At 49.3% G+C, this 14,429-nt stretch overlaps 1 protein-coding gene across 1 annotated transcript; it reads left to right on the top strand.

Annotated features, from left to right (window-relative positions):
- The first annotated feature begins 766 nt into the window (after positions 1-766).
- Positions 767-8,686, top strand: CRABP1 (cellular retinoic acid binding protein 1). Its single transcript, XM_004056601.5, has 4 exons — positions 767-984; positions 1,528-1,706; positions 3,980-4,093; positions 8,393-8,686. Exons 1-4 carry the CDS (start codon positions 915-917, stop codon positions 8,441-8,443), a joined length of 414 nt encoding a protein of 137 aa, XP_004056649.1. The 5' UTR covers positions 767-914; the 3' UTR covers positions 8,444-8,686.
- Positions 8,687-14,429: the final 5,743 nt, after the last annotated feature.

Below are 14,429 nucleotides of genomic sequence, written 5' to 3' on the forward strand. Positions count from 1 at the left end.
ACTTTAGGTCGTGATGTTTAGGTTATTTGGGAGCAAAGGGAGAAGCCTTCCTCCCCTTGGCCCTCACAGCCTGCCCGAAGAGTGCAAAGCCTCACGCTTTTGCAAAACAGGCCGCACCTAGCCCAGATTCTGGAGCTGAGGCAGTCCACGCCTCTCGATCCACAGTTTGTCCTGAGCCCTGACAAAGGTCTGGCCCCCTCCTGCACTCGGAACGCGGAGGACCCGCAGCTCGTGGATTCGCGCCGCAGTGCCCAAGCTGGTGTTGATGGGGGTTGCGGTTTCCTGCCACTCACTCCCCATGGGTCCTGTGGGGGGCGTGGGGATGCGGGGAGAGGGTTTCAGAATAGGATCCCGGAGTGGGAGGGAAGGGACACCATCTGGGCACACCCAGTAGGTACGACCGGAGGTGAAAAAAGAGTGGGTCCCATCCCCTGATGGCCCCGCTCGCTATCCACTTTAAGTTTATGTTATGGATATTTTCAAACATATTCAAACGTAGAGAGAAGAGTAGAATCATAACCCAAGTCCACACCGCCCAGCTTCAACAGTTATCCCCTCCAAGCCAATCTTGTTTCAGCTAACCCTCTCCCACCACCCATTTTAAAGCGGGATGTGGGTGTCCTGAGGGAGGTGGAGGCCCCCCAGTTGGAGAGCGGGTGCCCGCACCTCTGGAGGCTGAGGCACAACTGGGCTGGGAGTTGAGCGCATACCGGGTAGGGGCTGCGGGGGAGCGGGGGCAGGGCCGGCGGGGCGGGGCCAGAAGCCCGGCGGGGTGGGGGGCGCTCTCCTAGTGACTCAAGGCGCGCAGCGCTGGGCGCAAAGCGCCAGTCTCCGCCTTGCGAGCTCAGAGTGTGCCCGCTGCGCCGCCGCTGTCCGTACCTGCTGCCGCCGCCACCGCCACCGCCACCGCCACCATGCCCAACTTCGCCGGCACCTGGAAGATGCGCAGCAGCGAGAATTTCGACGAGCTGCTCAAGGCACTGGGTAAGCTGGTGCAGAGGGCGCGTCCCGACGGGGAGATGCGGCCCGGAGGTGCCCTGGTCCCGGAAGTGCCCCAGTCCTGGAGGGGTGGAAGTTGGGGAGCCCAGGCAGGAGGGAGTCCCCGGGGCAATAGATCGCCTTGTCTCCCAGGCGCACCGGGTCTCGGAGAAGCTGGTAGAGATCCCGGAACCCACGCGTTCGGCGAATGTTTGCTGAATGTTTGGCGCCCTCCTCGATGGTGCGGACTTTATCTCGTGCTAGATCATAGCGAGGAGAGATTACTGGAGAGCAAGGAGGATCAGGGACTTAAATTTGGAGACTCAAATTTGGGACCAGGCTCTGCCACGAATTCACTGTGCAACTCGAGGAAAGTCACTTACCCTCTCTGTGCCTCAGTCTCTCATCTCGAAAACAAGGGCGAGGGCAGGGAAACGAGTGGATCAATTTTAAGGCCCCTTTCTAAAGTTAGGGTATGAGCAGTGCCCGACCGGTCCCGAGACTGGCGGCGAGGCCCCGTGACCCAAGCCTGTGGTGCACCCTGCGCAGGTGTGAACGCCATGCTGAGGAAAGTGGCCGTAGCGGCTGCGTCCAAGCCGCACGTGGAGATCCGCCAGGACGGGGATCAGTTCTACATCAAGACATCCACCACGGTGCGCACCACTGAGATCAACTTCAAGGTCGGAGAAGGCTTTGAGGAGGAGACCGTGGACGGACGCAAGTGCAGGGTGAGGCCCCAGAGCCACTACAGCGTCCCCGGGTCCCCGCTCGGTGCCCATGGCCCACTGCTGCTGGAGGAACCTATGTCTCCCTTTGCAGCCTGTGGCGCGCCTTCCTTGCAGGGTGTGTACATTGGCTGTTTGCAGAGGGGGTTTGTGCATGCTAGTTGCCCCTGGCTCAAGACAAAGTATTACCTTCATTCCATCTCAACCCCATCCCTACGCTGCCTCCCGGGGTACTAACAGCCGCGCTTAAAGAGCGGGCTCTGGGTTGCGCCGCGTTCCCAGCAGTGGCTTTTGCAGCGGTTTGCGGCGCCAAGCGCAGGCGGCGCAGGAGGAGGAGGTTGCAGGAGCCGCCAGGTTCTCTGTCGCAGGTGAAGCGGCATCTCTTGCATTCCTTTCCCGCCGTATCCCCCGCGCCCGCCCGGGTCCCTGGGCCGCCTGGGTACGCTCTGGATACAGTTTTAGCAGTCCCGATGGCCCCGTCACCTCTCCCTTCCCGCCCTCAGCCTGGTTCCTTAAAGGAACGGCGGAGTCTTTCCAAAAGCAAGGCAGGTTCTGGCTGGGAAAATGGACTAGTTGCCCTCTCTTAGTCCTCAAGGGCAAGAGTTTTTTTTTATTTCTCCATACATCGGCCCACGGATGAACCGGTGGATTGAACCAAGGGGTTGTACATTCGTTTTTTGCATGGGCAAAAATTGCATTTGGTTAACCAGATGGAAAAATAATCACCGGTGCTACCACTTATTTAAAAAGTGACAGAATGTCTCCCTCCCCTTCTCCAATTTTTTTTTTTTTTTAAAGAAAAAAGTCGTAACATTCCAGAGAGTGGGAAATTGTTTCTTTCACCTTTCCTGAGCAGTGCCTGGTCTGATCTCAGAATGGGACTCTCTGAGCACTGGGCTTGGAAGGACAAAGAAACAAAGCCCCCCAGAAGCAGGCTGATCTAGGAGGCAATCTTTGGCTCCAGAATTGTCATAGCCTGGAAATGATCTCCACGCTTGGAGGGGGTGGGATCTGAAGCCTAAACTGCACTGCAGAAACAAAGAGCAGGACAGCATAGAGTGAAGGGCTGGGAGTCTAAGAGAGGAGGCTTGGCAATAGGCAGGGCTCAGTCTGGGGACATCCAATGGTGGCTACTGCCAGGAAGGGTAATTCTGATTTAAAAAAAAAAATTAAAGGTTCACACAACAGCCGGGAGAGTGGGGCTTTATGCACCCCCCATCCCCCCACACCTTGCCTAATGAATGTGTCCCATGTGTTAGTTAAAAACTGATTATGTGCACATTCAGCTCTGGCCCACCCCCCAGCCCAGCTGGACCACACTTAGCTTTGTGCAGACACTGGGGAAAACTTCAGGAAATCCCTCGTTTTGCCTCCCACCTCCAAAAGCATGAAGAGCCTTCAGATTGATTTGCTTTTTAAATTTTTTCTAAAGGGATGTAACCGGGAAAGTGGCAGCATTTTAACCCTCAGAGCCAAAGACACCGAGGTTTATCAGTGCAGGGGTGCACTAAATCTGATGAGGAGTGAACAGAAAGGACGTTCCTATCCCAAAATCCATGCAGGGAATCGTGCTCCTGATAGGCTGATGACAGATGTGGTTACAAACTTGGTGTCTTAACTGTTGTAAAATCTTGTGGTTCTGATGTGAAGGTTCTTGCTTTTAAAATCCAAATGATGTTCACCTGAGGTCAGGAGTTCGAGACCAGCCTGGTGAAACCCCATCTGTACTAAATATACCAAAAAAATTAGCTGAGCGTGGTGGCAGGCACCTGTAATCCCAGCTACTCAGGAGGCTGACAGGAGAATTGCTTGAACCTGGGAGGTGGAGGGTGTAAGGAGCCAAGATTGTGCCACTGCGCTCCAGCCTGGGCAACAGAGCGAGACTCCATCTAAAAAAAAAAATGAATAAAAATAAATAAAATCCAAATTGTTTGAAGGGTTAGCTAATTTTTATATAAATGAACCATTTCATGCTCTAAGTTTTATTCCTAGAGATGTAAAGCATGCCTAAGGCCTTGCTGCTTCAGTAAGAGATTGTTTGTGTGTGTTTGTGAGTGTGTGTGTGTGTTATACAAGGTGTATTTATACCCCATAAAATCTGTGACCAGCACTCTGAATTTGGACTTTATAACGCTCAGCGGAGAAGAATCTGTGGCCTGCTGACAGGGACCATGTGTTGATTCTCTGCAGAGCAATTATTTTTCAATGCTCATTGTTGTCCCTGCTCCCGCTGCTGAGACTCTAATTAATGTCACTAATGGTTTTCCCGCCTGCAGAGTTTAGCCACTTGGGAGAATGAGAACAAGATCCACTGCACGCAAACTCTTCTTGAAGGGGACGGCCCCAAAACCTACTGGACCCGTGAGCTGGCCAACGATGAACTTATCCTGGTAGGGAACCCTTGACCCTGAAATAATCCCGAAGTTCCCCCAGAGGGGGCCCCAGATGGGCCCCACAAATATGTCCTCCTCACTCGGCCATTCAGAGAAAGACACCATTTGCCCTGGATTAAAATTAGAGCAGAAAACCCGAGATGACAGTTCAGGTCAGAGCAAATCATTGTTAAATGGTTGGCAGGAAAGAGGAGTGGCTCAGAGGATGGAATAGGGGCTAGAGACAGGCTGGAGTGCCTGCCACTATCCACACTAATACATCCCAGTGGCGGTGACATGCTTTAAGCCAAGCTCCCCTCTCATCAGGCTTGGAATGCTTAGGCTCTATGAGGTCCCCACACTCACATGGCAGAAGGGATTTTTTTTCATTCTCATTCCCCCTTTTGCTGGCTGGAAAAGGTTTCAGTAATTTTTATCACATCAGCACTCAAAACCTTAGAGAACATTTTTAGCAGTGATTTGCAAACTCCAATGGCCTTTGGGAGCCAGGCAATGAATGCTAATTTGGGAAGTGTCTGAGTATGACACGGTGTGGAGAGATGAGCCCCTGTAGAACTAAAAAAGATAGTCTTTTCCTTAAAAGTATTCAGATCCCAGCATTCTGGGGGGCCAAAGCGGGTGGATCACCTGAGGTTGCAAGTTTGAGACCAGCCTGATCAACATGGAGAAACCCCGTCTCTACTAAAAATACAAAATTAGCCGGGCGTGGTGGCATATGCCTGTAATCCCAGCTACTCGGGAAGCTGAGGCAGGAGATTCACTTGAACCCAGGAGGCGGAGGTTGCAGTGAGCTGAGATGGCACCACTGCACTCCAGCCTGGGCGACAGAGACTCTGTCTCTAAAAAAAAAAAGTATTCAGACGAAAACATTTTAAACACCTGCTCCTAGCCAAACAAAACTTACCTAGTGAGGCCAAATTAGAAACCTCTATAATTTAAGCACACACTTCCTCCCCTTTTTTTAGGTAGAGAACAAAGGAAGGCTGAGAGCAGAACAATCCCCCTCGCTCTCCCTTTGTGTTACAAAACTGGGCTGGGATTGGTGGCTCACACCTGTAATCCCAGCACTTTGGGAGGCTGAGCCCAGGAGTTTGAGAACAGCCTGGGCAACATAGACCCCTATCTCTACAAAAAAAAAAAAAAAAAAAATTAGCTGAGTGTGGTGGCACATGCTTGTAGTCTCAGCTACTCGGAGGCTGAAGTGGGAGGATCACTTGAGCCCAGGAGTTTGAGGCTGCAGTGAACTGTGATCATGCCACTGCACTCCAGCCTAGGCAACAGAGCTGAGACCGTGTCTCAAAATTAAAAACAAAAACAAAAACAAAAAAACTAATTAAGGGTTTTGCAACCACCCTTTTCTTCCAGACCAGAAAAGGGAAAGCTGTTTTGGGTAACCAGGAAATTATATCCTTTGTTCTCCATTAGGTATTTTGTTAATCTCTGCTCCATCTTAGTGAATGTCACCTTGAAATGTTGTGAATAGGAGACTGCCTGCTGAAGGGTGCTAGGAAAGGACTTACAGTGTGACCTGAGCATAGGCCTTCCCTTCCCAAGCTCTTCCCCCTGCTATACAATGAGGGGTTAAGCTGAAGTCTGATCCCTGAGGTCCCTCTCAGCCTTGAAATTACATGTTTATTCTGCAAGAAGACCCTAAATTGAGCTATTACTTGAACTGAGACTGCTTGATCTTTCTCTGTCTCCTCTTGTCCTTCCCTGGTATGATTTAACATGCTTTCTCCTTTCACAGAGAAAGGACTGGCTTAATTTGCAACCTGGTTAATATTGTTTCCAGGGAAAGGATACTTGCCGGGCTTGGGGGAGCAATTTGAGGCTGAGACATGGAAATTTAGGAGAAAAGGCGTATATGGTTTACTGGTACCAGAGACAGCAGAGGGAGATGACTTGAGAGTTTTAGAATGTAGCTGAGGGTTCAGTAGGATCGGTTTGCTCTGAGAAAGAGTGATTTTATTAACCTCTGTAGTATACGAGCAGCTGGAGTCACAGGCCAAATTCTGGTAGATGGACCCCATCACTTTCAAATCCTCCCTCCTCCCAACTTCGGTTCTATCCCTGCATTCTTCCCTGGCACAGCAAACATATATACAAGCCTCAAAGGGAAAGGGAGTATTAACTCTTGGCATTTTGGATCTGAAATGTGGGCTTTTGTTTCAAGGGTTATTATCATTAATAAATCTAAAACGCAGAGAGATGCAGTCTCTATATAACAAGAGGCAATTATTCTAGTTAAGTTGAAATAAGCTCTCCCAGCGCCAACAGTAAATTGCCCCCAGGCTATAAGTTGCCTTCCTTTGAAAACTGAGTATACTCCCACAAACCACTCTGGAATATTCTACAGAGAGTTTCTGTCGGGAACCTCTAAGCATAGTTTGCAGGCCGAGAAGGGCACTTCAAATGTGGTTGGAAATGCGGCGATTTCTTCTCATGTCATGAAGCTATTTGTTAGCTGGGGAGAGCTGTCAGCTAGCGAGAATAGTTTCTCCAGGGTACAGCGTTAAATACCCAAATGCTGGCAGCCATTTGACAGTCCGTGGCTGTAGAACTCAAAGAATTATGGAAAATTAACATGGTTCTGAGGCGTCCAGACATCTGCGAGGTAGACTTATGGTGGGAAAGTCAAGCCCCACACCCCCTAGCTTGCAGAATCACCTGCGTTTCTTCCTAATAGAGAAGAGGCTAGGACAAAGATGTCCAGGAGGGGGTATAACTGCCAGTCTGGTCAGGAGATCCCTAGCATGAAAAGAAGCTAGTGGCTGGGTGCAGTGGCTCACGCCTGTAATCCCAACACTTTGGGAGGCTGAGGCAGGTGGATCACTTGAAGTCAGGAGTTCGAGACCAGCCTGGCCAACAAGGTAAAACCCCATCTCTACTAAAAATACCCAAAAATTAGCTGGGCATGGTGGTGTATGCCTGTAATCCCAGCTACTTGGGAGGCTGAAGCAGGAGAATCGCTTGAACCTGGGAGGCAGAGGTTGCAGTGAGCTGACATCACACCATTGCACTCCAGCCTCGGCGACAGAGTAAGGCTGTCTCAAAAAGAAAAGAAGCTAGTGATGGGCATCTGCTTCCTCAGTCACTAAGGACTGGAAGTATTTCCCTGAAGCACACGTGTCAGGATAATGTTTTAGCATATGTTCTCTGAGAGCATCTCGTGACCAACTAAGATGGCAGGGTAAGAATATAAAGATCCTAGGATAGCTAAATGCCTCGTTTAGTGGTTTTAATGTCTCTGTAATTTCAGGCCACTTTAAGAATCTGAAAGATAAGGACCTTCTAGCACATAAATGTACATTTGCAAACAAACATACTCACATCAGGTTTACAGACTGGGGAATTTCTGTTTCTTGGTTTTTGTTTTTGTTTTTTTTTTAAACATACATATTGCTTTCCCTGTTCTAACTGCCTGTGAGAGGTCCAGGAGAGCAGGCCTGTGAGTAATTGCTAGTTTTGGGGGAAAGTTGAGACAGTTTACTTGTGGGCAATATCATTTCAGGGGCCAGCAGAAAAATGTCCTCCTCCATCTGTGCAATGATTCGTGTCCTCCCTACAGCAAACAAACTAAGAGCCATAGAATTTTAGCTGGAAGAGCCTTTGCGATGATCATCTTGTCAACTCCACCCTCTCCTCAACACCAGCCCCTGCCTGCCCCTTTCCCAAACAGGCCACGAGAGGAAAACATTTGCCCCCAAGCTTAGCCAGCTGTGAGCTGCAGGGCTAGGTTTGGATGCCAATACTGTGCTTTTGCAGCTGAGACCAATTTTCTAGCTTGCAGGTGACTTGAGTATTACATATACAGCATCTCAGCCTGTCTCCCAGGTTAGATGACTGCTTCCTGGAAAGCAGTTCTATTCCTTCTCCAAAGCAAGGAACAGAACTGGCTGGGCCTCATGACCCCAGCTGCCTGAGCTTCTTTCTATCTTGAAGTCATTTGAAAAGAGACAGAGCCACTTCAGAAATGTCCATTGTGACATTCTTTCCCTTTCAGTTTAATTTTAAAACCAAAACTCCTGGCATTTCTTATGTCAGCATTTTACAGGTTCCAGAAGCAAAGGAAAATGGTATATAACATAATTCTATACTCTGGTTACCTCTTTGCCAATAGCGCTTAAGGGGGAAAAAATATCCCTTAATGCTTAGCCTGAGCACACACACAGGAAATTGAATGTCTGTTACAAAGAGTTTTTAACAGGGCAATAAGTGGCCTTATTAGTGATATGCTTTAAACATTTTTGCACAGGCATCTGCACTGATTGGTTTTCCTTTTCTTCTTCTCTGCAGACATTTGGCGCCGATGACGTGGTCTGCACCAGAATTTATGTCCGAGAGTGAAGGCAGCTGGCTTGCTCCTACTTTCAGGAAGGGATGCAGGCTCCCCTGAGGAATATGTCATAGTTCTGAGCTGCCGGTGGACTGCCCTTTTCCCCTACCAATATTAGGTGATCCTGTTTTCCCCATGACAATGTTGTAGTGTCCCCCACCCCCACCCCCCAGGCCTTGGTGCCTCTTGTATCCCTAGTGCTCCATAGTTTGGCATTTGCACGGTTTCGAAGTCATTAAACTGGTTAGACGTGTCTCGACCTTTTCCCTTTTTTGGTTTGCCTCTTCAGTTTCAACATGGGAGTTATTGTGTACCTACTGTCCTTAGCACTGTGTTGGTCTGTGAGGTACTCTCAGCTTTGGTCTGCTGGCCTCGGTGTGGGGCTTTGAGCATACGTCAGCAGTTGCAAGCTGGGCTCCCGCAGACTGGCTGGATCCAGACTGCAGATCCAGGTGTGATTGCACCTCCCAGTGTGGCTGTTCAATTGAATTACTTGGTATCAGTAGTTCCCAGCAGGAAAGGACACATTTAAAAGGGGTTAACAGGGAAGAGCTCATAATGAAGGGACTGTTTATACTGGCAGGATGAATAGAGCCAGCAAAGGATGGGGAGGCACCCAAAGACAAGCAGTGGAGGGATTCACCCCCAGGCCTGAAGATAGAAGGGAAAGAGGGGTCACCAGACCATGAGAGCTATAACCTAGGAGAGGAGCCACTGCCAAAACCATGGCCCCAGTGTTTATGGGGTCAGGGGAGACTTGGCTTGGAACAAGAGGGATAAATATCCTAATCTCCCACCTTTCAGTCTCTACCTATTCTGTCCATTCGCCAAATCCAATAGGAATGGAGAGGGCAGGGAAGAGGGTGCTGTTCACAAGGGTCACCCTCCCAGGATGTGGCCAGGGGTAGAATGGATCTGAACATGCACATAGACAACAACCCACACAGTTGCTGACTTTTAAATTTGAAAATCGGTAGATTTCACATAATCTGAATCTCTATTTCCTTAAATGAAAAATTGGGAAAATCTGGCATCCCCAGACCTACGTTCCCACAGGGTAACAACTGGCCAGGAAGCTTCCCGCTTTTTAAATGGAACTCATACCCTCTGCTTCCCCTTAGACCCCATCCTGGCCCCGGCTTCATTTACATTGCCTGCCTGGCTTCTGTCCTTGCCATCCTAAGTGCTGAGACCAGCTTGGTTGGGGAGACCCTCACCCAGCAGTGCTAGAGGAATTAAAGACACATACACAGAAATATAGAGGTGTGAAGTGTGAAATCGAGTCTCACAGCCTTCAGAGCTGAGAACCCTGAACAGAGATTTACCCACATATTAGTAGCAAGCCAGTCATTAGCATTGTTTCTATAGATATTAAATTAACTAAAAGTATCCCTTATGGGAAACGAAGGGATGGACCAAATTAACGGAATAGGTTGGGCTAGTTAACTGCAGCAGGAGCATGTCCTTAAGGCACAGATCGCTCATGCTATTGTTTGTGGCTTAAGAATGCCTTTAAGTGATTTTCCGCCCTGGGTGGGCCAGGTGTTCCTTGTCCTCATTCCCATAAACCCACAACCTTCCAGCATGGGCATTATGGCCATCATGAACATGTCACAGTGCTGCAGAGATTTTGTTTATGGCCAGTTTTGGGGCCAGTTTATGGCCAGATTTTGGGGGGCCTGTTCCCAACACCAAGCACACAGATTCTCAGCAAAGCTGGGTCAGAGTGGGCCATCCAACAGTGTATGGGCAACAGTGAGGCCAGGAGACCCTCAAAGAGCTTACACTCTGGCAGGGCAGACACCCAAGGCCCAGGTGCTATCACCTGAGTGTGAATGGGGACACAGTTTACCTGAGGCTTCACCCTTCCCCCCTCCCCCAGCCCAGAACCCTAGGCCGAAAGGATGAAAACACACACAGGATGAAAACCTACACAAATCTACATTTGCTTATGGAGGACCTCAGCCCTCCACTCAGACTCTACCTACCTACATGTGGAACTCACAGGGGACAAATCTCTTACAGAATAGAACACATCTCACATCCTGAGCCTGCTTGTTGGGGCTCTATGCGCTGCCTCTGCTGTGATGCCCCCCATGAAAGTGCCAGTGGCTCTGCCAACAAACTGCTTCCCACGGTCCCAAAGCCACCAGGCCCTGATGCATCAGAATGAGGCTGGATTCTGGGTCAGAGTCAGGAGAAAACCTGACACTGGGCTATCCTTGGTCCTCAGGTCCCTGAGGCACCTTGGCTTGTGTCCAGAACCTCTCAGAGTCCCTTATGAAAACAGCTTCTTCAACTTCTAGCTCTAACCCACTGCCTCTGGGGCCAGGGAATGCAAGCAACATGCCATTCCCTCCTCCATGCTTGCTTCTCCTCTCTGGGGCTGCACTGCTCACCAGAAACAGCCAAGTCCACTCTCAGTACCCTACAAAACACAGAGTTCCTTGTGGCAGAGAGTGGCGTGCCGGAGGAGTTGCTGCATAGCTTCTTAGAGGAAGGGGCTGGCCCAGGGCCTCTAAGGATAGGGAGGACATGGATTAGTATGCAGTGGAGAGAAATGCAACTGGAAGGCCCATCTGAGTGTGAATGTGCTAACTTAATTTCTAATTCAATTAGAAACTGTGGGGACATGACCGGGCATGGTGGCTCACACCTATAATCCCAGCACTTTGGGAGGCCAAGGTGGGTGGGTCACCTGAAGTCAGGAGTTCGAGACAAGCCTGGCCAACATAGCGAAATCCCGCCTCTACTAAAAGTACAAAAATTAACAGGATGTGGTGGCAGGCACCTGTAATCCCAGCTACTCAGGAGGCTGAGGCAGGAGAATCACTCGAACCCAGGAGGCGGAGGTTTCAGTGAGCCAAGATCGCGCCCTTGCACTCCAGCCTGGGCAACAAGAGTGAAACTCCATCTCAAAAAAAAAAAAAAAAAGGAAGTGTGGGGACTGAGCTGGCCACACAGGGCAAGGCAAGTAGTCATGCCAGATGGGTGAAGCTGGGATATCTGGACTCTGCCCGTAGGTATTGGGTACTCATTGCCACTGTGGATGGATTGGGTGAGGCCTCAGACATCTCGGTCTGCACCCTTTCCCAGTTCCCACTGCTTCATTGCCTTCTCCATATCTAGATTTGCTCCATAAAAGCACTGCCCTGCCATACCACGATGGTTCTATATAAAAGACCTTGTCTGATTGAAGGGAGGATGAAGGCCTTTCTTTCCCTCACGAGTTTTCTTCAGATCAGCTTTCACAAAGGTTGAGGAACAGAGCAGAGTACAGGAGGCTACCAGCTGTAACTCTCATCCTGCCTGACAGCCAACAGCCATGGGTGGGGGTATCTGGATGACTAGATGAAGTGACAGCAAGTGCCAGTAGTTCACTTAGACTCAGAACTCTGGCTGCATCCTGGTTCCCTTGAATCTTGTTCCTTCTGCATTTTCCAGATAAAAGGCACAGTATTTCTCATTACCTCATGGAACACCTCCAATGAGACTGCAGTGTTCCGTGGAACCCAGTTTGAGAATTGCTGCTATAATCATCAGCCCTAAAACATTTGTGTGTATACACATTGCGTATGATATGTAATATATACACACACATAGGTTGAAACCTACACTGTCATCAGGATACTCTCACTAAAACACTGCTGTAAACTTGTCACTCCCCTGCTCAGTAGTCCCCACAGTCTATAGCAGGAAAGTCAAACCCTTTGGCCTGGCATTCAAAGCCCTCCATGATTTGACCTCGCCAGGTAAAACAGAAAGAACAAGGGCTTTGGTGCCTGTCAGATCTAGTGTCAAATCCTGACCACACTTTTAGTTTGCAAGTGCTAGAAACCCAACCACAACCAGTCCCAGCAAAGATAAATGTACTCTGTTACAACATGGATGAACCGTGGAAACATTATGTCAAGTGAAAGAAGCCAGCCACAAAGGACTGCCTGTTGTATTATTTGATTTATATGCAATCTCTAGAATAAGTAAATTCGTAGAGACAGAAAGTAGACTGGTGGTTGTCTAAGGCTGGGGGTTTTGAGGGGAAAAGGGGAATGATTGGATGCACAGTTTATTTTTAGGGTGATGAGAATGTTCTAAGATCGATGTGGTAATGGTTGCACAACCCTATGAATACAATAAAAGCCATGGAATTGTATACTTTCAATGGGTGAATTGTAGGCTATGTGAATTATATCTCAGTAAAACTGGCCGGGTGTGGCGACCCACTCCTATAATCCCAGCACTTTGGGAGACCAAGGTAGGACAATTGCTTGAAGCCAGGAGTTTGAGATGGGAAACATAGTGAGACCCCCCCCAATCTCTACAAAAAATACAAAAATTTGGGCAGGTGCGGTGGCTCACACCTGTAATCCCAGCACTTTGGGAGGCTGAGGTGGGCAGATCGCTTGATGTCAGGAGTGTAAGACTAGCCTGGCCGACATGGTGAAATCCCGTCTCTATAAAAAATACAAAAATTAGCCAGGCGTGGTGGTGCATGCCTGTAACCCCAGCTACTCGGGAGGCTCAGGCAGGAGAATCGTTTGAACCCAGGAGGTGGAGGTTGCAGTGAGTGAGACTCCGTATCAAACAAAAGCAAAAATTAGCCAGGCATCTACAGTCCTGGCTACTTGGGAGGCTGAGGCAGGAGAATCACTTGAGCCTAGGGAGAGGCTGCAGTGAGCTATGATTACACCACTGCGCTCCAGCCTGGGTGATGCAGTAAGACCTTGTAAGAACAAAAAAGAAACTAAAAAGAAAAAAAGAAAAGTAGCGATTTTTTTTTTTTAAAGAAATGTATTAGGCCAGGCCCAGTGGCTCACGCCTGTAATCCCAGGTCTTTGGGAGGCATAGGCGGGCAGATCACTTAAGTCCAGGAGTTGGGAGATCAGCCTGGCCAACATGGTGAAACCCCGCCTCTACCAAAAATACAAAAAATTAGCCTGGTGTGGTATGCCTGTAGTCCCAGCTACTCGGGAGGCTGAGGCAGGAGAATCACTTGAACCTGGGAGGCAGAGGTTGCAGTGAGCCAGGATCAGGCCACTGCACTTCATATCCAGCCCTAAGTGACAGAGCTAGACTCCATCTCAAGAAAAAAAAGAAATGTATTGACTTTTTTGATTGTAAGGAATGTTGGGGAAGCTCTCAGGAGGAAGCCCTCTGAAGGAGGAGCTGCAAGAACTGAGCTTTGGGGCCAAAAATCTGAACCCGCAGGCCCCTAAAATCCCTGTTTCTATCTGTGTCTCACTCCATCTTGATTTCCTTATGCAGCTGGTTTGAGTCACATGATAACCCCTGGACCAATCACAGTTAGGGAGGAATATAGTACAATGATTGGCCTGGCCTGAGTCATGTGATTTCCCCCCCTCACCCCCCACCCCAAGCGAGAAATAGAGCCTGGGAAGCAGATGAAGAGGAATAGGGGAAAACAGACTGGGTAGGTGTGAACTGTGGTTAACACCATCCACCAAGCTGGCTAGAAGAACTTGGGTAACTTATGTTAAGTGCTGGGAGCTTTATAGATTCCCACCTAAACCTTGCCCTCCAGCCACATGGGTCCAAACCCTGAACCCACTCCTCTGGACCTCTCTGATCTTTTACATGTTCAAGGCCAGCACCCTCCATTAGGGCACCTTCTCTGCCTGTCCCTATCCCCAGAAGTGGGAGGGTATTTTTGTTTTTGTTTTATTTTTAGTTTTTGTTTTTTGAGACAGGGTCTTGCCCTGTAACCCAGGCTGGAGTGCAGTGGAGTAATCATGGTGTGATCATGGCTCACTGCAGCCTTGAACTCCTGGGTTCAAGCAATCCTCCTGCCTCAGCCTCCCAAGTAGCAAGGACCACAGGTGTGTGCCACCATGCTTGGCTAATTTTTGTATGTTTTGTAGAGACTGGGTCTCACTATGTTGCCCAGGCTGGTCTTAAACTCCTGACCTCCTCCTGCCTTGGCTTCCCAAAGTGCTGAGATCACAGGTGTGAACCACTGTGCCTGGCCCAAAAGTACAC

Source organism: Gorilla gorilla, chromosome 16, assembly GCF_029281585.2.
Source record: "Gorilla gorilla gorilla isolate KB3781 chromosome 16, NHGRI_mGorGor1-v2.1_pri, whole genome shotgun sequence".
NCBI lineage: Eukaryota > Metazoa > Chordata > Mammalia > Primates > Hominidae > Gorilla > Gorilla gorilla.